The sequence below is a fragment of the Nematostella vectensis genome, chromosome 2 (genome assembly GCF_932526225.1).
Source record: "Nematostella vectensis chromosome 2, jaNemVect1.1, whole genome shotgun sequence".
Classification (NCBI taxonomy): domain Eukaryota; kingdom Metazoa; phylum Cnidaria; class Anthozoa; order Actiniaria; family Edwardsiidae; genus Nematostella; species Nematostella vectensis.
This window is the reverse complement of record NC_064035.1, coordinates 7,502,467-7,524,100: the sequence shown is the minus strand read 5'-3', so window position 1 is coordinate 7,524,100 and position 21,634 is coordinate 7,502,467. Positions and strand designations below refer to the sequence as shown.

Here is a 21,634-nt window from a genome sequence, read left to right as displayed (position 1 = left end):
AGGGTCTAGAACAATGCTAGACAGCTTAGTAGTACAACATACCGTCTCTAGGCCCAACAAAACGCGAAGGGGTATAGTGGTCAACCCCCCTTTGATCCATTCTTCTAGTGAAATCGTCCCGTCACAGTCATCATCTAACTCAACCAACATATCACGCAGAATCTAAAATGACGTCATGCAAGAATACGTTATGATTGGCTACACAACATGCTAATTGACAAGTTTGATAAATTGGTTACATGGAACAATACTAATCAGATTATGAGATCCATTCCTTTACCAGAGATTTGGAAAAAATGCTAATAGACAAACGATTTGTAACAAGGCCTACTTAACGGCAACTAATTTGAAAGAAAAAAAAACGGTTTACCTGTGGCGGAGGCAGATTACAGAGGACACAGGAGGACACAGGAGGTTAGAGCGCCTATGTCCATGTCCCAGGCGAGGCACTTATTTAAAAATCCGTTCTCTAAATCTCTTTTTTAGAACATGCTTGAAGCAAAATACCTCGCAAGAACCATAATAAATGCCGCGATATGACGTGTAGTCATGCCAGTTTTCATTACCCTCTTCACAAATCTTCTAAGTGTTTCCTAGTTTAGCCACTACCACGCGCATGTAGCGCGCGACAAATTATGTAGGGCGCGACACATAAACGTTTCTAAGCTATCCGAGAAACATTTTTTTTATCGCTACTACAAGATTTGGCGCTAGCTCCAATGTTTTCACATTTCTCCAATTTCTCTAAGTATACAAAGGGCTCATACAGGGGAGGCGTTTATTCATATTTCTCAACTGGTGCGAGGTGCTTATTGGGTGGGTGGGGGGGGGGGGTTGGGGAGGGGTCTTATTCAAGCAAATTTAAGTATAGACCTACTGGTTTGAGCTCAGTCACGTCCCATCCAAGATACTGCGCTACGCTCATCATCTGCTGTGTGATGCACTCGAGTTCCTGAAAACACACAATAGCCTTGTACAAACCAACGACGAAAGAACTAGCAGTCAACATGGAGTGTCTACGTGAAGACTTTCAATCGAAAACGCAACCTTCATTGTTGTATATACAAAATATATTCATTAGTATCGAAACAGGGAGTGGAGTTCAACGGACCGAAACCGTGAAACTTCAACCTACGTAATTTCGTTATCGATTAGTGCCTTCCGCGTTTTTTTTTTCATACGAGTTGCGTTTTATTTAAGTCTAGTAAATCCAACTTGCAAGACGTATTGCATGCCTTTATACAACTTGCGAGACGCAACATTTAACCTAATTACAGTAGCGAAGTAGAAAGTCAAGTTAAATGCATTTTAAAATCTTCTCAAGTTTAAAAATAGCAGCACCACCAACAAGTATTTCAAGTACAAGTCACACCCGATAACGCACGCATGATTTGGTTGGTCTACCTGTGAGTCCAATTGCTCGTTGCCATCTGCGTCATACACTCTAAACACGACTAGGAACAGAAACACCCGCGTCAGTCTAAGATCTTACAAACAAACAAACAAACGGCCTGTCTCTAATGATACATTTGATATATTTTAAGAAAACGACTTTTATTTCGTTTTTCTTATTTTCATTTACATTGCATAAAAAATTGCATACTTGCATACAATTATTTGCTGGCCTATCTGCACGGTCAATTACAGTTGTCACTTAAAAATAGTCAACTAAAAATTGCTCGTGTAGATGGGGCTTAAAGATCTTTAAAGATCTTTTTCTATAATAAGGCATTAAAATCATAAAAACTTGGGAACATATTGCAGGTAAATACTCACATTCTAGCTTATCTTCGACTTTCCCCCCCTCAAGCATGGAGAGGTAACATGCAATCTCCCTGATAGAAACCATCGGCACAGTCTTCACGGCCGGCTGAGACACGTTCAGAAGGTGAACCTGTTCAGCGGAGTTCTTCTTGCGCTGGGAACTGGACCGAGGCTGAGATGATTGATGCTCATTCGCGACTTTGAATGCTGGGAATGCAGATGGCTAGTGGTTAAGTATAAACTGGTAGTTCCATTAAATCAATCCTGAGTACTTACTATTTTGGAATCGGTGTTAAGAATTCAATTAACTGGAATAATCATGTTTGGCAATTGGGCTACTACCCGCTAAGTGTTTCAAATAAAACAAATAATCAATGAAGCATCGCAGAACATTTCTTTGTTTATCAAATTTGCTTCGAATATTACTAAAAAATGTTTAAGGACTACAAATTCCATACAGCACCTAAGTAAACATGAAAAGCAATTTCAAAATTCCTTGATATTGCTGGGCTCTCTTGACGAGGCTCAAATAAAGGATGAAGAATAATGTATGTAAAAACGTGCTCAAACCAACCTAGGTAACCTTTGATTATTTAAAAAAAATGAGGACCTTTACGTAGCGTCCTTCTTGAAGAACACAGGCATTAAGCGAACCACGAATCCAAATTCGGAAAGAATTTCCAGTCATCGCAAATGAGGGAGATGTACAGGTTATTAATTAAAAGAAGATTGATTTAATTGAATTTTCGCTGAACTGGAAGGTAGAACTGCATAATGTTTTGTGCATCGAAGGGGTGGCGATTTTAAAGGCATACTCGCTATTCAACAAATCTCAAGTAAAGTAAACTAAACAAAAACAAGCTTGGTTTATTTTGAGAAAACGTTATTCTAATCTCGTTTTTATGGCTAGCTAGAAAGCTGTCTCTCATTTGTTGATTTCGATAGACTGCTCCCGAACATTGGGTATCCTGCGGTTGGTGAAAAGATGGGCCTGAAAGCTTTGGAAAGGTCGGCTCCCGAACTTTGGGTATCCTGTGGTGGGACTGGAAGCATTCCTTGTCGCACGCCGCACAAAACTCGAAAGGAAATCATGCCGGTTATTAGGCGCCATTGAAGTGTATTCGCTTATGAATATTAAGTGCTTATTGATAACGAAAAAAGTCAAGCAAAAAACTTTTAAATTATTAGCGTAAATATTTATTCCAAAAGGTATTAGCATTATTTTACTTCAAACTGTATAAAATTTTAGTTCAAAATGTCTCGGCTTATAAAATATTTTTATTTTATTCTGTCAATGTACGTTCTCACTAAACCTTTAAATTAAATCCATCATTTGTTTACTGTTTGGACCATGTAGCTCTAAAGTTTATTTGTTTGTTGGGCGACTATCTAACTTCTTAGCCAATAAGGGCGCGGGAAACGTGACAAAACCTGAATTCAAGACAGGACCATAGGCGGCGATGTTTTTTTTTTCATGAGTATAATATATATATATATATATATATATATATATATATATATATATATAAACGACTCTAGCCAAGTGTAACTCTAGAATATCCTTCGTGGCTAAGATGAAAGGCGGCTTCTATTGACTACAGTAAACACCACCATAGAACTAGCCTAAGGTCCTTTAACACACACGAAGTTGTCACGCTTCATTGTAGGAAGCAAATGGTAGTTCCTATCAGGTTTAGCAGGTGTCATTTAAGAGGGTAGGGTTTACAGGTTTAAAACACGCATAAACGTTAGCGTTAAGAGTTTTGAGGCCACCACGCAGGCATTTATAGAAAGTCCTTCACCCAAGCAATATTATCAAAAATTAATTGTTGTTTAGGATGGTTTAACAGTTATTTTTAGGGTGTTACTAACCGACGAAGGAGCCACTGGAATGACGACGGAAGTGGTGCTTATCAGAAGACTTTTTTCCCCAAGAGCCTAAGCCGAGAGTAGAGGAGTCTTGTGGAGAAAGAGTTTGGTTCAGGGGAGTGACCGTATCAGTACTCTCGCACTGGTTGAGGAGAGTAACCATATCAGTACTCTCCCGCTCTATTTGTTTCGCGTGATTAGCTTCTGTGCTCGAGGTCGTAGGCTCGTCGTCTTTAGCTTTGGATAGTGTTATTTCGGGCTTGTCGCCTACCGCGGCTATGGCCGCAGCTGCCGCGACTAAAGCCGCAGTCCCCGCACCGCTGTGTATACCGGGCAGCTCTGAAACTGAACATGTTAGCTGTGTTTGTTATTTGCGCGAGGACGAAAAAAATCAGGTTATTAGTAAGCGTGTTATTAATTAGAGCTAAACCAGTTGCCATGCAATAGAAGCCGTGCACTATTTCATGCAGAGATACCCCATTATCGATAGATGTTTTGTTGCTAGAAGTCTATTTATCGAAGGTAACATGAACACACAAAAATAGGTTAGTAGAATTCTACCGTTATGGATCTAATCGTAGTCTATGGACATACACAAGGCAATACTCCTTCTGGATTGATGTATTCTAATACAGAAATCTAGGTTAAACAAGATAAATACAAAAAAGAAACTGAACTTCTGAAATCTTTGATAAAACTCCACACAAAACTGGCGGGAAATTGCACTTACACTTGAGTTTCTTTCGGTAGTTTTAGGGAGGCTGCTATCCGACAGCAAAGGTTTTACGAAAAAAGAAAATCATCATGTGATGAATTGATCGAAGATCACACTACATAATTTGGAAAACAAGAAAAGGCTAAAAAACTATTTAAAAAAGTATTAGTCCAAAAGAGTTTTGTTTAGCATGCTATGTGACGAAACGGATCCTTTGGTCCTTACGTGTGTGGCCTATTTTCATTAGCGAAGGAGGCTGAAGTGTGATTTTTGCGCGCGTGGAAACGTCACGTGAGGTAAAAAGATGAGGAGAGAGAAGAGAGCAGATTATTTTTGATATTTTGTTCTATGACTTGATTTCACTTGCGAAAAGCAAGCGCCTTTGGCTAACCTGCTCTTCCCGTAATGATTTGTCGGTTATTTCTGAGTTACTGAAAATCTAAACATGTGGCGGCTCTTGTACTGATATACATTTATGTTCTCTTGACACGGTCAATGCCCCTATATGTAGAATATGTAAGATTCTTTATTGAAATTATCTGCAATTCGAGGCATTACAGGAATCTTTTAGCTTCTTTTAACATAAAAAATACGGATATTTTCACTGAACGTTTTTTGTTATAACATTTCTTCGACCCAACAAACAGTTGGTTAGATATTCATAGCTGAATGGCAAGGAAAATTTCGGCTCATTTTCTTGGGCATGCCGCTTATATGTTAGCAGAACTTCCAGTAAAGTTGTTATTTTTCCCTAAACAAGGCGACACGCTTTTACCGAATCACGAGTCATGCCATCACTGATTGGTTAGCTTGAAGTCACGTGCATTCGTGCAAGGCGTTTTTACTAGTAAATACTGTGTACGTACAATCAATACAGAGCTTATGGGAAGTGTTTAGTATCACAATATATATTTAAAATTTGGAAACCAAACTTTTAAAATTATCTCGTAGTTATTCTTTACTTGAGAACTTTTTCAGTTTTTATAGATTTAAAGTTTATAAAATGGAATGGAAATTACGAAATTTTTATCGCTCGGAACGTCGGAACTCTCATTATTATTTTATTATTGGTAGCGGTTTAAAACTAAACCCCAGAAAAAAAATGAGTAGGGAAGCAATAGCAAATGTCATAGGGATTTAGTATTTAGCATTTTCCTTACACCCATTTTCAAATGTACGCGGAATCCCGGGTTTCCAATTCTGTCATTCGACAAAGTCATTCGACAAGGCTAGTACTTCTTGGATGTAATAAGCATTCTCAAATTAGAAGGGAACTTCCAATCGCGTTCCTAAAATCACACTACATGAAGCCAAACATTCCTTTCTCGACAGGATCCAGCCGTTCAAACCATGAAACCACGTAAACACGAGGCTTCGCTATAAAAGATAAAGCTCCTCCCACTACCGGGCTCAAATTTGCAAAGATAAATTAATTAGAACACTGCCACACTAGCGGTTACAAGTTATAAGTCTCTTGTAAAATATTGCTGATCTCTGAGCCTAAAAATATTTTTGCACAGGTAACAAGACAGTTATGTTAAAGAATTGATAAAGTGATTTGCTGTCCACTCACGTTTTCGGTGAAAAATTTTAAATTTTGCGCTATCTATAATCAAGCTCACCTGCGTAAAGTATTCTCGCGCTGTGATGAAAATGCTTGTATTTTAGAGCGCACACAGCTTACGATAGATAGAATTAAACATTTTTAGATAGACAACTCTAGGAATTATATTTATTTTGGTTTAGAATATGAAGTTTGAATTTAGCGCTCAGAGCAATTGTCCTGACATGTTGACTCATTGACGGCTGATTGATAACTGATCGTTATATATATTTTTGCACAGGTAACAAGACAGTTATGTTAAAGAATTGATAAAGTGATTCACTGTCCACTCACGTTTTCAGTGAAAAATTTTAAATTTTGCGCTATCTATAATCAAGCTCACCTGCGTAAAGTATTCTCGCGCTGTGACGAAAATGCTTGTATTTTAGAGCGCACACAGCTTACGATAGATAGAATTAAACATTTTTAGATAGACAACTCTAGGAATGATATTTATTTTTGTTTAGAATATGAAGTTTGAATTTAGTGCTCAGAGCAATTGTCCTGACATGTTGACTCATTGACGGCTGATTGATAACTGATCGTTATATATATTTTTGCACAGGTAACAAGACAGTTATTTTAAAGAATTGATAAAGTGATTCACTGTCCACTCACGTTTTCAGTGAAAAATTTTAAATTTTGCGCTATCTATAATCAAGCTCACCTGCGTAAAGTATTCTCGCGCTGTGATGAAAATGCTTGTATTTTAGAGCGCACACAGCTTACGATAGATAGAATTAAACATTTTTAGATAAACAACTCTAGGAATGATATTTATTTTGGTTTAGAATATGAAGTTTGAATTTAGCGCTCAGAGCAATTGTCCTGACATGTTGACTCATTGACGGCTGATTGATAACTGATCGTTCTTGAGCCCGAGGTGGAGGAGCTCTCCATTTTATAGCTTCGCTGAAGTCCCTTGCAGAGCAGTCTTTGTTGGGAAATCATTTGTATACGATACCAGAAAACGCTACTCTGAACACGGGGACGTCAAGAGCCGTGCACGGGGACACAGATGGCGATTGCTTAGCTGTAAGCATATTTTTGTACGCCTTCTGGTTAACCGGCAGTTAACCGGCAAAGAAGTTAGTATTTCCACCATGTGTCGCTCGGTTATCCGCCTCGGATTCACGTATAAAAAGATAAAATAGCAATACAGTTGTGTTTTATAACATGGTAATGTGGCAAACTTCAAATGTTCCCAGGCCGTTCAACATTGCAATAATTCTTGATCAGCCACCAAACCTATGTTGACTTGCTTGAATAAGGAAATTCAACATGTTTATGATAAAGCAAAACGCCCTATAGTTGTTTTATTTCCCCACTCTAGATGTTTCCCAAAACTATATGTTTCCCCCAACTTTTGTCTATTACACAATTAATATTTCTTTTTAGGAAGCAAATATATATTTATTGCCAGAACGGAAAAATTCTGATTAGAATCAATAAAGCTTACAAAATATAGCTAAGCGAGCACAGCTCTTGACATCTCCGTGTTCATAGTAGCGTTTTCTGGTATCGTATACACGAATGATTTCCCAACTCTGCAAGTGTCTTCAACAGATGAGTCTTGTAAATATTAAAGGAAAATTTCTCTCCAGCGCAGATCTTTGCTAAAAGCTTTTATAGTTTGAGCGGCTGGATCATGTAGACAGGAGTTCAGCAACATACTACATGTAGTGATATTTTAGGAACTCGATTGGGAGATTGTCTTTAATATGAGAATGCTTATGGCATCCACGAAGTACTTACATTGTCGAATGCCTATGTCCAATGACAGAACATTGGAAACACGGGATTCCGCATACATTTGAAAATAGGTATAATCAACATTAAAAAAGGAAAATACTACTCATTCAAAGGGTGGTTCCCACGAGGACGAGGATTGTTTTCCAACCCTCTCTAGAAGCAAGCCCAAGACTGCAACTTCTTAATGTTTATTGCGCTTGAACTTATTTTTTATTCAAACTTGTGTCGCGCTTGTGTTTGATCGATTCTAACTTGTGTCGCGCTTGTGTTTGACCGATTCTAACTTGTGTCGCGCTTGAGTTTGACCGATTCTAATTTGTGTTGCGCTTGTGTTTGACCGATTCTCGCTTGTGTTGCGCTTGTGTTTCACCGATTCTAACTTGTGTTGAGCTTGTGTTTGACCGATTCAAATTTATTGCGATGCCTTTGACCGATTTTCGCTTGTGTTGCGATTGTGTTTGTTTGACCGATTCTCGCTTGTGTTTGACCGATTTTTGCTTTTGTCGCGCTTGTTTTTGACCGATTCTCACTTGTGTTGCGCTTGTGTTTGACCGATTCTCGCTTGTGTTGCGCTTGTGTTTGACCGATTCTCACTTGTGTTGTTCTTGTGTTCGACCGATTCTCGCTTTTGTTGCGCTTGTGTTTGACCGATTCTCACTTGTGTTGCGCTTGTGTTTGACCGATTCTCGCTTGTGTTGCGCTTGTGTCTGACCGATTCTCACTTGTGTTGCGCTTGTGTTTGACCGATTCTCGCTTGTGTTTGACCGATTCTCGCTTGTGTCGCGCTTGTGTTCGACCGATTCTCGTTTGTATCGCGGTTGTGTTTGACCGATTCTCACTTGTCTTGCGCTTGTGTTTGACCGATTCTCGCTTGTGTTACACTGTGTTTGATCGGTTTCTCAATTGTGGCGCTTCTGTTTGATCATAGTTAGTGGTCTCCCTCTACTATGGTTTGATCGTTTTTAACTCGTGTTGCGTTTCTGTTTGATCGATTCTAACTCGTGTTGCGCTTGTGGTTGATCGATTGTACAGTAACTTGTGTTGCGCTTCTGTCTGACCGATACTTAATTGTGTCACACTTGTGTTTGATCGATATTAACGACATATTAACTCGTGTTGCGCTTGTGTTTGATCGATTGTAACTCGTGTTGCGATGGTATTTTATAGATTCTAACTCGTGTTGCACTACTGTTTGATCGATTCTAACTCGTGTTGCTCTTGCGTCCAAGTGAGAACCAGAACATTCAAATTCTATAACTTAAAGCTTAAAATAAGAACGGCTAGCAAAGTTACTACAGGAAACCGTGTTTCAATCAACTCATTTCTGGCAGAGGCTTGATTTTTATAAGAATAAATTCCTAAATAGGTGCCGAAGTTGAATCCGGCTTCTGAGTCTCGGGAATCCAGTCGGTGTCCAGTCCAGGGTACAGTCCACATAAGTAAAAATACCACTGACACAATCCCAAAAATATTTGCCAGCTAGCTTGTACATTAAAATCAAAAGGTCAAACATCATTTTTGGAAAAGAGGTAGTGTGGGAGACAAATCCCAGTCTAAAAAAATGGCAGGTTGGACACAAAAATAGTCTCTTTCAGACTTTATTTTGTCATCCTAGTGCGAGAAAGCATTGCCTGTTACATTATTAGCTGACACGGGCAAATGCAATATTTTCTATAAAATTTGGTAAATTAAGTATAGAACTTTGTTGATGGCTTATTTGAGATTTCACAAAATTTGTCTTCCTTGAATGAAAACAATACTTAGAAAACTTCTGGCTCATTCTTTGCACTCCCCCACTCCCAATAACATTTTTGTTTATGTGGTTTGTTTCAGGCTCTGGTAACACTCATATTTGAATGACTTGATTTGCTACTGTAAAAATTTCAGAAGGTGGTAGGGGGGAATTGCATATCTCCTAAGCCCATCACCCACATACTGTAGCTATGCTTATGATAATCAAACTACTAACTAGGCATACCTCTTCTGTTTGGGTCTGGCTTCGATATATCTTGCTGTGAATTGGATCCAGAAACAGCCATACTGTCCAGAATTGTTTGTGAGATACCAACAGAAAGGGAAGGTGAGTGGAGGCTAGAGACGGGTACCTCCTTGTGAAAAGCCCAGAAAAGATGCTTGCATAGCTCCTCACTAACATCATCACCAAGATAAGCAGACATGAAAAACTTAAAGCCCTCATAGTCCATAGGCTGCAAGAAAACAAGGCCTTGCATGAAAATGGGTAAATAACATGTTTGGTACAAGAATATGCCTTTGCTTTCTATTTTCATAAGACGAGACAAAAGGTATCTATTTCTGGCTGGGTCAACATTTTTGTTAACGACTGTATAATTCTAACTACATACTTAGTAGCTAATTTTATTATAACTTGAAAAGAATAAGCTTTTAAATAATGAAAGAATAAAAATTATAATAAATTTAATATAATAATATAATAATTATTGTTTATTACTTTCTATAATCTGAACATTTACATAAGAACTGCATATAAGTTTAATAAAAACCAGAATTTATGATGCACAACATACAAAAGACACAATATACATCACTTTGTGGAATCATTCCATGATTTATCATGCATTAAATCAGAGTGACTTTTTTATTATGAATAAAATTGGATTATTACATTCAGTAAACTATTTAATGATAGAATAATAGAAATAGAGCCCACAAACAGTAAAGACCCCATTTGAATTGAGCTAGAATCTAATAACAACAAATTCCACTATTTTAATAAAAAAATAAGATGAATCAAGGAAGTGTATCAAGGGGACAAATAAAATAGGGAAAATCCTAGTTCTCTCACTTTATTTAACTACATGTATTCAGTAAAAATAAGTGCTAAGGAGCCAGGAATATAGAAATATATTCTTGTTTTTTTTAACACAAATATAATTATTCATAAGCAATATAAAATAAAGGGTATAGATAGTCATCATAGTAAAGGGAGTCTCACAGCTAGTCATATTTACTATACACCAACATGCTGCTTAGAGTAATTCAAATGCATAATTAAATTGGAACTGATTTTCATTATATGACAAATAACAAGTAACATTTTAGCTAAAGTGGTATAAAGTTACATTTAAGACAAGTGACACTTTTTCTCAGGAATTAAGAGAAAAAAACAATTCCTAGGTATTTCAAACATCAGATATAACTGGAAGTGTTAGACTAAATACTTAATTTATTCCAAAAAAATAACCATATAATTATTTATCAGTTTGCCTTTTTCCTAATGAATACTCAACAAAATGAAATACGCCATCTAATCTACACTTAAAAGCTTCCTGCTAGATCAGAAACATAAGAAAACATGAAAAATAGAATTTTGAAATAAGGAATGAAATAGACATAAAAATGGAAATAAAAGTAACATGGTAAATTTAGATTTTAGTACGTTGAATAGAGCCAGCTGGATTTGAATCTGGAGCTTCACATTTCTCTTGATATAATACCTACCTGTTCTGGGTTATATTTTGGATAGACACCATCTCGGAATTGCTTTAAAACATCAGTTAAACGGCTGGTATTTGAATCTATGAAAAAATAAAGCAATAGTGAACGGAGATAGAAAAAAAGAAATAAGATGAGATTGAATATATAATGAGAAGAAACTTTTCTGACTAGAATATCTAATATCCTATACAAAAATATGAGAATACACTGTCAATATAGAACCACAAAATATCACATGAACATTCAACTTACACTTTTTCAGTGTATCAATAATAGCTTTAACTTTAGTGTCTGGTGTAGGAATCCCATCATCCATGATTATTCTTATATACTGACAAAGTATCTAAGCGAATACATTTTTTGTCCCATAGATTGCTTGCAGGCAGACCTGTATTCGGTTCCCATTTGCACCAATAGCATCAAAACTGGCCTCAAAACCGCAAATATTTTGTTAAATTCCCCCAAAAGTACTGTTATCAAACCTAGCCATATTTTTGGGCTTTAAATTCATTTTACACCCAATGCTAAGTATATGCAAAAAGACTGTGAAATAATACACAATGAAATGGTCCCCTGGCCAATAGGATTGCTGAACACACAACAACACATGCAGTAATGTCTGCTATTGGTTGAATTTTGAGGAAATGTAATCTTGCAATTACAAGGGGGAAAAGCCATATTGTTGAGGATAACTCACACAGGGGCCTGCAACAAACAGGGACTTTCTATAGGGTAACGGTTGGTAAAATTGCCAGTTTTATTACAGCAACTGTGGATCACAACATTATGACAAATAACGGTCTAAAATGGACATACAGTAAAATAACAAAACGTAAATTTGAATATGAAAATTCATTTATCAAGTGCTCTAGTCAAACAAGGTAATATTAATCTACATCAAAAGAACAGTAAACAAAATAGGCTAATGACTAGGGAATAAATGAAAAAATGGCAACGATTTCAGTATTTCAAAACAAATTATGATACTACGTATCTAAGGTTTACAATCAGAAATGTAAAAATAGAAATATCTTCAACATTGTTCGCATTTATTAAAAAACACGACTGTGTTCGTTCTGTCGACATCATTATCACTAAAATCAGAATCATATCTTAAAATTCAGATTGCACAAATTCTTTAAAACAGTTCTTCAGCACAGACATTTTTCTACCAACGACAGCAGTCTATAGACTATTTCACGAAATAAACCAGTACTTTATGTCGATAAAAGTAAGTTTTATTTGTAATTCACTGTTTATCTGCCAGAAAGAATAAATATTTTATGATTCGGCACTTATACATTTTTACTCATATTAAGAACCCTGGCAGTTAGGGTTTTCCATAGGTGCACTCCACTAACGCCAATAGAGCGTTCCCAAAAAAATATTTCAGATTATTTAGAACTAGTGAACCCAAAATAGTGCAATGAACTATCATAAAACTAGATATGAGATTTTAATATTCAAATATTTTCAAAATGGCACGACATTATATAAATATATGAACTAGCTTCTGAGTAAAAAGTCGGTTTAGCTTTTATAAGTGTGATATCGAGAATCAACTTTTGTGGTCAAATGTTTTGGGAATCAAAAAGAGTCACGTCGCGCTTACATTTGAAAAAAAAATCAGACAATCTTCTTGCCTAACGGCAGTTATTATCATGAAAAATTAAATATCCAAAAGAATATGCAAAGACAGTGCTTAAATGATTCAAAAGTCAGTATTTAATGCCAGATCAAGCTATTTCATGCCATCTTGAATGCGTTTTTTTAGATCTCATTGTCGAGAGTTAAACTGCACAATTAGACAATTTCGCATTTTCGTATCCTTTACGTTTTTGGCTGTATCATTTATCACGGCTACAGACTGACTCTATCCCTTCATTTCAGTTATGAGAATAGCCACACATGTCTACGGCGGCTTACTACTCGAGATAGAATGTAAACATATAGCACACTAGTGCTGGCAGTAGGTCAGCGAGCCTACGCTCTATTTCCCATCTAGAAGAAAAATCTTGCGCTAGGGCGACATAGATTAAAATTGACGAGAGTTGCCTCCTATAATCGAATGTATAATTTGCGGCAAAAACTGTAATTACGGAAAGAATTGTTTATAAACGTGAAATGAGAATTTCAACCGAGGTAGATGAGAGTGAATACTAATCCAGGCCCGTGAGTCTCCTTAAATGGTTTTTAAGGAAGTTGATCACTCCGTCCCAATTTGCTTCCTATCGTAGAGTTGATTTCACATTTCTCTCTGGAAACTTCTTCGGTTAGTTTACTAGTAAATGGCCTAACCTACAAAAATACGCCAGTTATACACTACGACCCTATCAAAGAAAAACGACTTTAGACCTATGCCAAGAGACACGATCATCCGCGAGTATAGCAAATATACTACGTTCTAAATCTCCCATTGAAATTTACCAGGATATAAACAAACGGCAGTGGTTTGACGGCGATTAAAATATGTCTTGCGTAAAAATACCATCCTGATTTCCCAAAGGAATTGTTCGTTTTATGATTAAAGGAGCGTTAAAGGGCAGGTCTATCTTCTGAGTGCGCACGATTTTCTACAACTCGTTCTTTCCTCCTTTCGGAAACGACTTGCCGATAGCTATAAGGGCAAGGGCAAATTTCATCAAACCACCACAAATCCCAATTTCGAGGCAAGATTCAGACGGCATGGCTAGCCGGGAAAATAGCAACGACAGTGGATGCTTACATTTAGTGTATTCCTGAAGCTGTTGGAACTCCTCCGGTGGCAGGCGATTCCAAACACTACTCGCATTTGAGGTAGATTGTGTATGTTGCTCCGCCATATTTGATAAATCCAACAGCCCTTAGCGTACTATTACATGCCTCTGTTGATCGGCCATTCCAGCAATCTCAAAAAACATTTTGGAGAGAAAGCAGCCCCAACTGCTGGCGAGCCACAAAGCCCTTCACCTGGCCGTAATACATTATTAGTTTTGTAAATATATTCAGATGTATTCTATCCCTAGAGCTCATATCTAAGGTTGTTTGACTGGCACCGCGGACTGACTCATTCCATTCAACATAAACAACCACGCCTAAGGGGACTGGGGACCACGACCAGGAACGCCTGACCATTCATGCAATATATCCACCATTCAACTTTTTCGCGGAGATGTTCAAAAGGTGAAAAGATCGCAAATGGAAATTTGTTCATAATTTTCTTGGTTTTGTACTCCCACGATTGAGTTCTGATCTGTAACGAGAAAAGTCCAACAACTGAATCCCAAAGGAATAGTTTGAAATCAATTTAGTTGATTACTGCCAAGCGTTTAGAGTGCTAAAATATCAAGTCGCCGGTAAGGAACCATTTGACAAGGACCTTTAACAATCATACTGTATCGAGAACCGCTTTTGAATTCAAAGTGGTTATGTTCCACCTTGGAAATGTTTTTACCGACATACAAAATATATGATCATAGTATGCATTACGGCGCATTAAGAAATTAGGAACATTGACGATTGCATAATACTTAAGTATTAAAAGTACATAGGCTCGATCAAACGGAGATGAGAGTTTCAGCTCTTTATGATCGTTTGATCTAGCCCTCTCACACACTCTTATCGACTCCCCTTCACTTTGAACATGTTTGAATTCCACATGAGAGTCAATAAGACAGGGGTGGCAGAGCGGTCCCATAAGTGTGTGTGTGTGTATGTGGGGGGGGGGGGGGGGGGGGGGGGGGGGGGGGGGGGCGAAAGTTGGGGGTGAGGGGTGGGTAATGGTTTTCGGTGGAGTGGGGGGTTGGTGGTTTTAGGGGGAGGGGTGGTTGATGGTTTAGGGGGGAAGTGTGGGTGGTGTTTTCGAACTCTTCAGCGCTATTTTTAAAAGCGCGGGGGGATAACCTAGTTTTTTATGCACAGGATTTTAAACTGTTCAACAAATTTTTCCTCTGTTGCATATGTACCACTTAAAACCCATTGTTGGTTTAAAAAAAACATTTATATATAAAGAAACATCCGTTCAAGAGTGGGGGCTGGCACCCCCCTGCCCCTCTTCTGCCCCTGTGAGGGTTGTTGCTGTTTAATCGCATAAATGAGCATTGTTTAGAGTCTTTCGGGTAAGCAGTTTTTTTAGCAGTTTTTGCGAGAGCTAGAAAGACTTGAACTCTCATTGACTCTTATCAACTCTGAACCAGAATTATTAAAAATTATGTTTTATGAGAAAATTTCTAGGATTCCTAGGATTATAAATTTTAAATTAAAAAAGTAATGGTAAAATAGATAAGCTAAGTACAGTGGAACCTTGAGCAGACACATAGCTAAATAACACACATTAGCACACACATGGTGCTGCCAAAAAGGATTGTAAGATATTATACTTTTTTTCCATATGTTACCTATTACTGTGCATTGACTTTTCAGAACTCCCCCTTCAGTTAAAAATATTATTGTCATTTAAAATGACAAGTACTAAATAGTTCTAAAGGATGTTGAATGACATTTGGTGGAAGTTTACTCCAGCTCTCCATGTCTGGATTTCTTGTTTTCCCTTTAAGTTCTAATATCATTAGAACTCTTAAAAAAATCAAGAGCCCTCCTTATAAAGGGCCTATAAATATTTCCCTCCCCCCCCCCCCCCCACTCCTAGGCTTTAATGAACACTCCCTTAGATGTGCGTACTTAAATTGTATCACAAACTATTTGTATTTTCAGGTTCTGTTATTTTTTAATGAGTCTCCCAAGGCACACACTTGCTATCCAAGCTCTTTACCGAAGAGTTTTGAAATTGCATAGGAAACTTCCTTTAGAGATTAAGGCTCTTGGAGATCAGTATGCCAAAGATGAGTTTCGCCGACACAAGAAAGCATCACAAGAACAGGCTGTTAGATTTATGCAAGAGTGGAAGGTAGATGACTCTAAAAAACCAGGACAGTAGCAGGACTGAGGCCTTCCCCCAATATTTAAAAATTTAGAAGGACATGACCAGTGTGGCTATGCCTCCTTCTATAATGTGCCCCCCCCCCCCCCCCCCAGAAAAACATAATATTTTGAGGTCTGCTACAGCTCTGAAAACATCTATCAATTTGCTTGTATGTCTTGAAAATTCTTAAGAAAAAATTTGTCTAATCTGAAAGACAAGTAGTTGTTTCACTCATTCCATAATACCACTGGAACAATGTGTGAATGACTTAAATTTACAAGCTTGTTAAGTTCCAGACAATCACAACATAAAACAGCTTTAGCTAGGGGGCTTGTACCCTACAGCTGTGTGTACCCAGTGGCAGATCTAGGGATGGGCAAAAAGGCCCCGGCCCCCATATTTTCAGATATTTGGCCAACAAATAACATAAAAGGTTTAAGAAGATCCACAGAAGTATTATGAATCTGGCCCCCGTTTCTTGAAACCATTGTTTTGGCCCCCCCCTTTTTGGTGTTCATGGATCCACCCCTGGTACCCACAAAGTTGTGCAATGTAGACCATCTGTAAAGTTCTGTAATTTCAGGCCGATAATCAGAATTTTAAACTAGGTTCCTGCCCCTGCTCACTAGACAAAGGTTAATTTTCCAATAAAGGGACTAAGCTTGCATTTAAAAAGGGAGTTCCCTCTCATCTGACCATTAAGAATTAATTTTTACTTTTCTCCTTGGTTCTTCCTTATTTCAGATATATGCAGACACGATAGAACAGCAAGTAAACTCACAGCAGCTGAACGTTTTAGGAAAGGATTTGAAGGACGAACACATTGAGAGTCTCACAGAGGAACAGCTGGGCCAGCTTTACTCTTTACAAGAAGCTGCATTAAAACCTGACTCTTCTGAGCCAAGGGACATCTAATAACTCGCTCTTCTCATAAAGCGTGTGGGAGAAGAACGAAGAAAAAACTGAACCACAGAGGGGCAGGTGCTTTGAGAGGTTTGAACCTTTCTTCCACCTTTTTTCTCCTGCTTTGGGCTGCCAAAACTGGATATGCATAGAAACTAGAAAAAGATGAGGGTAGACACACCCATTCGGTGACCACTCCCCTTTTTCCTTTTTGGAAAACTAGATCTGTCCGTCTCTGGCATAATTTCCTGCAGTATTGGTGCTATACTAGCCTCTTTTTCTACTAAAAAGCAGTTCTTCTTGACCAACGGCCAGTTTATTGCTACCTTGTTGATTCTTTTTTTCAACATAATATATAGCTTAAACAAAGCTGTTTGTGTTATTCTTACTTTTGTGATACTTTTAAGTGGCACCCCCTATGATTCGTATCCAGCGTAAAGACGCACATTACATCACGGGCATGGGGAACTACCCCCGAGATATAATTAGGCGTTCTATTTTGTGTAACCTCCCCAGTTTACTCCTGACTGAACACAAATTTTGGGGTGCACGAATATTTTTGTCTGCCTTTCTTCTTAAAGAAACTGATACTATTTTCAATGGATTTTACTAAATTTATAGAATTTCGTCTAATGTTTCTCGGGAGAACATGCTGCGTGCTCCCCCCTTCTCTTACATTTTGGCCAGCTGCCCGCCCCTGAAGACTATCGCCCCAAAAAGGGTCTTCACGTCCCTGCCCTACCCTCTCGGGAGAACATGCTGCGTGCTCCCCCCCTTCTCTTACATTTTGGCCAGCTGCTCGCCCCTGAAGACTATCGCCCCAAAAAGGGTCTTCACGTCCCTGCCCTCCCCTCTCGGGAGAACATGCTGCGTGCTCCCCCCCCCCTTCTCTTACATTTTGGCCAGCTGCCCGCCCCTGAAGACTATCACCCCCAAAAGGGTCTTCACGTCTGGGCAAGTGCCAATTGGTTGACAAAATACACAGGCGAAAAGGGTACTGTCACGCTTTTTTTGGAATTCTAAGACTTTATTGACACACTCCAGCACGTAGCACCGACACAGTAAATATTTAGACTAGGGTTGAGTTGTTATCTAGCTAAGATTTTGCAATTTTTGCACACCCTTTGACAAGACGACACATTTATCTTTCATGGTCTTTCATGGTCCTTCATCAAGACTTGTGTTTTACAAATACCCATTTTCGGCTCTATAAAAGAAAGTGCTGTTTTTTTACGTTATCTCACCAGCTATATACTAGCATGATTGAAAGTTGAGTGAATCTTATTAGTAGTGGTTTGCAATGCAAATCCCTTTAAGCCGACTATAAGCTAACGTGTACCGACTCAAGCGATAAATAATACTGTATGTATTTCTCGTTTTCTTCCTCTTTTACTGATATGCTGGTCGAAGCACCTATAAAGAAAGCGATATTCTGCCTTCGTAACGAATCGCTCTTTAGCTATACTCGCATCACATCTTAAATTTTAAACAAAACACTAAAAACGTAGAATTTTTGTTTTCTACTAACATTGCCTGCTGTTATAATAGTTGTGATATAAACGGTGTGTTTTTTTTTCTCCCCGTGCCATTCCGTGTTGTTCTATGGTGATTTAAATGTTTTAAGTTGCGCTATCACGGAATGGTGACTATAGCTACCGCAGGCAGGAGTAATAATTTTAGTCATTATATTTTAATTGCAAAAAAAGCCTTCTCGCTACAATATTGGTCAATGGAATGTGCTAAACAACATACTAAAATAATCATACACGGGGTGAATATTTTGAAATCTGTCAACAAACATTTTTGTAGGCAATTTGCCTCTGGTCCACAGGGTACTGTATACATGATAGGGCTGACCTTAGCATGTTCAAACACTGAAAAAAAAGCTTTGGTGCGGGTAGGGATTGTTCGTTAAATATCCTGAAAGTAGGGTGAGGGCAGAATTTGACACAGGGTATACATGAGATGGCTGACCTTAGCATGTTTAAGAGGAAACAATGAAAAAAATCCTTTTGTTGCGGATAGGGATTGTTCGTTAAATATCCTGAAAGTACGGTGAAGGTAGAATTTGACACAGGACGTATTATCTGACGCCGAACTTTTCTAGAGCGGCAAGATAATGCGACTCTGGCACGTCGTGGCACAGTGTGCAAATATGAGCATTCGAAGTCTAGAACCGAAATTCAAAGCTCATAATGTTCCCCAAGGTGTTTTCAAAAAAATATTTATTTTGCCAGCGTAGGGGTAATGTAAATGTTATACTAGAAAAGGGCCTAGTCCTTGAAGACGTCTGAAAGTCGATGCAAACCCAGGTTTTTAAACAACTCAAAAGTTGTTCAACTCGTAAAAAGACCTAAGCCAATAGGTTGACAAAACTTAAAGGGTACATGTGCCCCGGTATGCGCATGCTTATAGAGACCCAATAATGATATACAGGTCATACTTAACGTATTTAATCTAATCCTTTTTTCCTGTTTGCGATCCAGCTATAAATAATAGATTTTGATCCAGGTACGAGTTGATCCAACGCGGCGAGTTGATTTAAATAGCAACAACGCTCCAAATCTTTTAAAATAACATGTAAAATGTGTTTCATAGGACAGGGTCAAAAAATGTCACGCATGCGCAGTTGTCAAAGCGCGACTAGCGAATTCGAGCATGGCGGATTTCACGATAGTTGGCCGGAATTTGGCTAATTTTATGCCGGTAAAAAAGCAAATTAAAACATAACGAACTGATATTTCCTATGTGATTTAACTAAGAAACGCCTTGGAAGGATTCAAAAGGCAATCTGCTACCGAATCGCTGAACATTTTCCGGATTTTCTGCTATCAATGAGAAGAATGACAGCAACATGGCGCGCGAAAACAAGCATGAAGACATTGTTTTGTAAAGAAAATCATCAAGATCAGCTTAACTGTTCCTATGAGATCACTCTGAAAATAGTTTAACTTTATTATGACTTCATTACTGACTAGCTACTACGGCTATGGACTTTTTGCCTCACCTGGTATCAGATTTTGAAGTAAACAGCGGGTGAGATTTCCGGAACCAGCCGAGGTACTGTTGTAGCAATGTCACCAATTTTCTGTATCGTTATTATTATTAAAATCTCTGACTAAATAAAACCTCTAAGGTCGCCAAAGATATTGACCAGCTTATCTTGTGAAAGAAGATTCGGAAATTTGGGCGAACGCAGCGTTTAACTGTTCTTTTCAGAACGGTTGTCTCCTTCTACTAAACTATTAGTACTTATTACTTATTGAATAGGAAAAAAAAGATTACTGATATGTATATTCAAGTTCGGTTGAAGCTAGTTACTTACACAGTAATTCATGTCATTTTTGTAATTAATGTTTAGATGTTATAACTATTATTGTTGGGATGATAAAACTCTTTTATTAACTTTTATTGTTGTTACTGTTAGCTGTTTTTCTGACCCTGGTTCTTGGTGCTTGTGTATTGGTTGGTAAAGTTTAGCTATATCAAGGTCTACAGTTCAATTATATGTTCAGTATCACATTTTTTATTCTAGGTATGATTACGGTTTTGGCCTCTCTCCCTAGGACCAATGCTTTATGTGGTTGAGATGGACATACTGGCTCCCAGGTGATACCCCAAGATTTTGGTTTTGGAGGGATCATTGCAGAAATAACCCTAAATACCTAAATGGATGTGTCTCATACCCTTTAAAGATGTCAGTAGAAAACAAAGAAAAAAACTATTATATGAACTCTTTACAATTTACTCATTTTTTAAAAGCATCTATCAACAAACAGGCACACCCATATGATAATAAACCTGATAATTTGACCCAAAAGGCAAAACAAGAACCCAAAAGATAACACACATTCCCTGAGTAATTGTATTTATAATAGTTCAAACAAAAAAACGATTTGTGGAGACCAAAATCCTAAATGGAGTAGCTCCGCCCCTCCCCCCAAGTGAACTGGCAAATCCCTATGTCCAGAAGCTTGGTGGCCATATGATATTTGGGGTCATTGAGTGTGTAAGTTGCATGGAAAACTGCCAAATCAAACTTCTCATTCACTGGAAAATTGTAAATACATGAATAAAGATGCTTAAAATTCACTTAAAAAGCTGGAAAGTTCTTAGTCAAACAAAGCTTATGACATACAACATTTAAATGAGAATACAGTACCATTGTGTAATGAATATACCAGATTGTTCTCTAAGCCGCACGGTTCCTGGGGGCGAGTGCAAAAAGGAACCGTGCGGCTTAGAATACAATATGCCACCCGATCATCGAATGGAGAGGGTTTTCCGCGATAATAACACCAAGTACCGCCTGCAAGCAGGCTTGATCCAATAAAATGGGAGGATGGTGCTAAATGTAAGAGCTTTGACTTTAGGGGTGGTACACCATCAAAGAAATTTAAATCAATGCTGTATGTTTAGATGTGGTCTTCCAATTCCAATTTATTCCTATTTACCATCACCCTCTATCCATTGGCTAAATACAGGTGGCTCCAAACCCCTGGATTTGTCCCCTTATATAGTTATATGGGGCTTACTATAAGTATCATACATTAGTCTGTTATACTGATGTAAGTGATCACACCAAAAAGTAGTAGTTGAAACACAAGTGGGTTGAAACACACACAATAACCTTTGGATATTGGAATTTACC

The 21,634-nt window shown here is 38.0% G+C and overlaps 2 protein-coding genes and 1 long non-coding RNA gene across 7 annotated transcripts in view; 2 read left to right on the top strand and 1 right to left on the bottom strand.

Annotated features, from left to right (window-relative positions):
- Positions 1-14,231, bottom strand: part of LOC5514340 (diacylglycerol kinase beta) — a 28,714-nt gene extending 14,483 nt beyond the window's left edge. For 2 of the 5 annotated variants that reach the window (XM_048723444.1, XM_048723447.1), the window contains exons 1-8: positions 13,906-14,231; positions 11,184-11,260; positions 9,682-9,910; positions 3,637-3,978; positions 1,777-1,971; positions 1,405-1,454; positions 878-952; positions 43-162 (exon numbers count right to left, since the gene is read on the bottom strand). In XM_048723444.1, the coding sequence (XP_048579401.1) occupies positions 43-162; positions 878-952; positions 1,405-1,454; positions 1,777-1,971; positions 3,637-3,978; positions 9,682-9,910; positions 11,184-11,260; positions 13,906-14,002 (1,185 nt within the window). In that variant the 5' untranslated portion in view covers positions 14,003-14,231. Of the gene's footprint in view, positions 1-42; positions 163-877; positions 953-1,404; positions 1,455-1,776; positions 1,972-3,636; positions 3,979-9,681; positions 9,911-11,183; positions 11,261-11,432; positions 11,705-13,905 lie in introns of those variants that run through there. The other 3 variants (XM_048723446.1, XM_048723448.1, XM_048723449.1) reach the window with 3 other exon arrangements.
- A 57-nt stretch (positions 14,232-14,288) lies between these two features.
- LOC5514341 (succinate dehydrogenase assembly factor 3, mitochondrial) lies at positions 14,289-17,352 on the top strand. The gene is made up of 3 exons (XM_001634474.3): positions 14,289-14,515; positions 15,873-16,065; positions 16,825-17,352. The coding sequence occupies exons 2-3, from the start codon at positions 15,889-15,891 to the stop codon at positions 16,993-16,995; spliced, it is 348 nt and encodes a 115-aa protein (XP_001634524.1). The 5' UTR covers positions 14,289-14,515; positions 15,873-15,888; the 3' UTR covers positions 16,996-17,352.
- A 2,203-nt stretch (positions 17,353-19,555) lies between these two features.
- LOC116619296 lies at positions 19,556-21,083 on the top strand. Its single transcript, XR_004296626.2, has 2 exons — positions 19,556-20,043; positions 20,519-21,083. It is a non-coding gene; the product is annotated as an uncharacterized LOC116619296 (long non-coding RNA).
- Positions 21,084-21,634: the final 551 nt, after the last annotated feature.

Bases quoted from the DNA above. Each gene is read 5' to 3' on its own strand.
- LOC5514341 (XM_001634474.3), top strand. From the start codon at position 15,889: ATGAGTCTCCCAAGGCACACACTTGCTATCCAAGCTCTTTACCGAAGA. The intron at 16,066-16,824 runs GTAGATGACTCT...TCCTTATTTCAG, and splicing joins GATTTATGCAAGAGTGGAAG to ATATATGCAGACACGATAGA.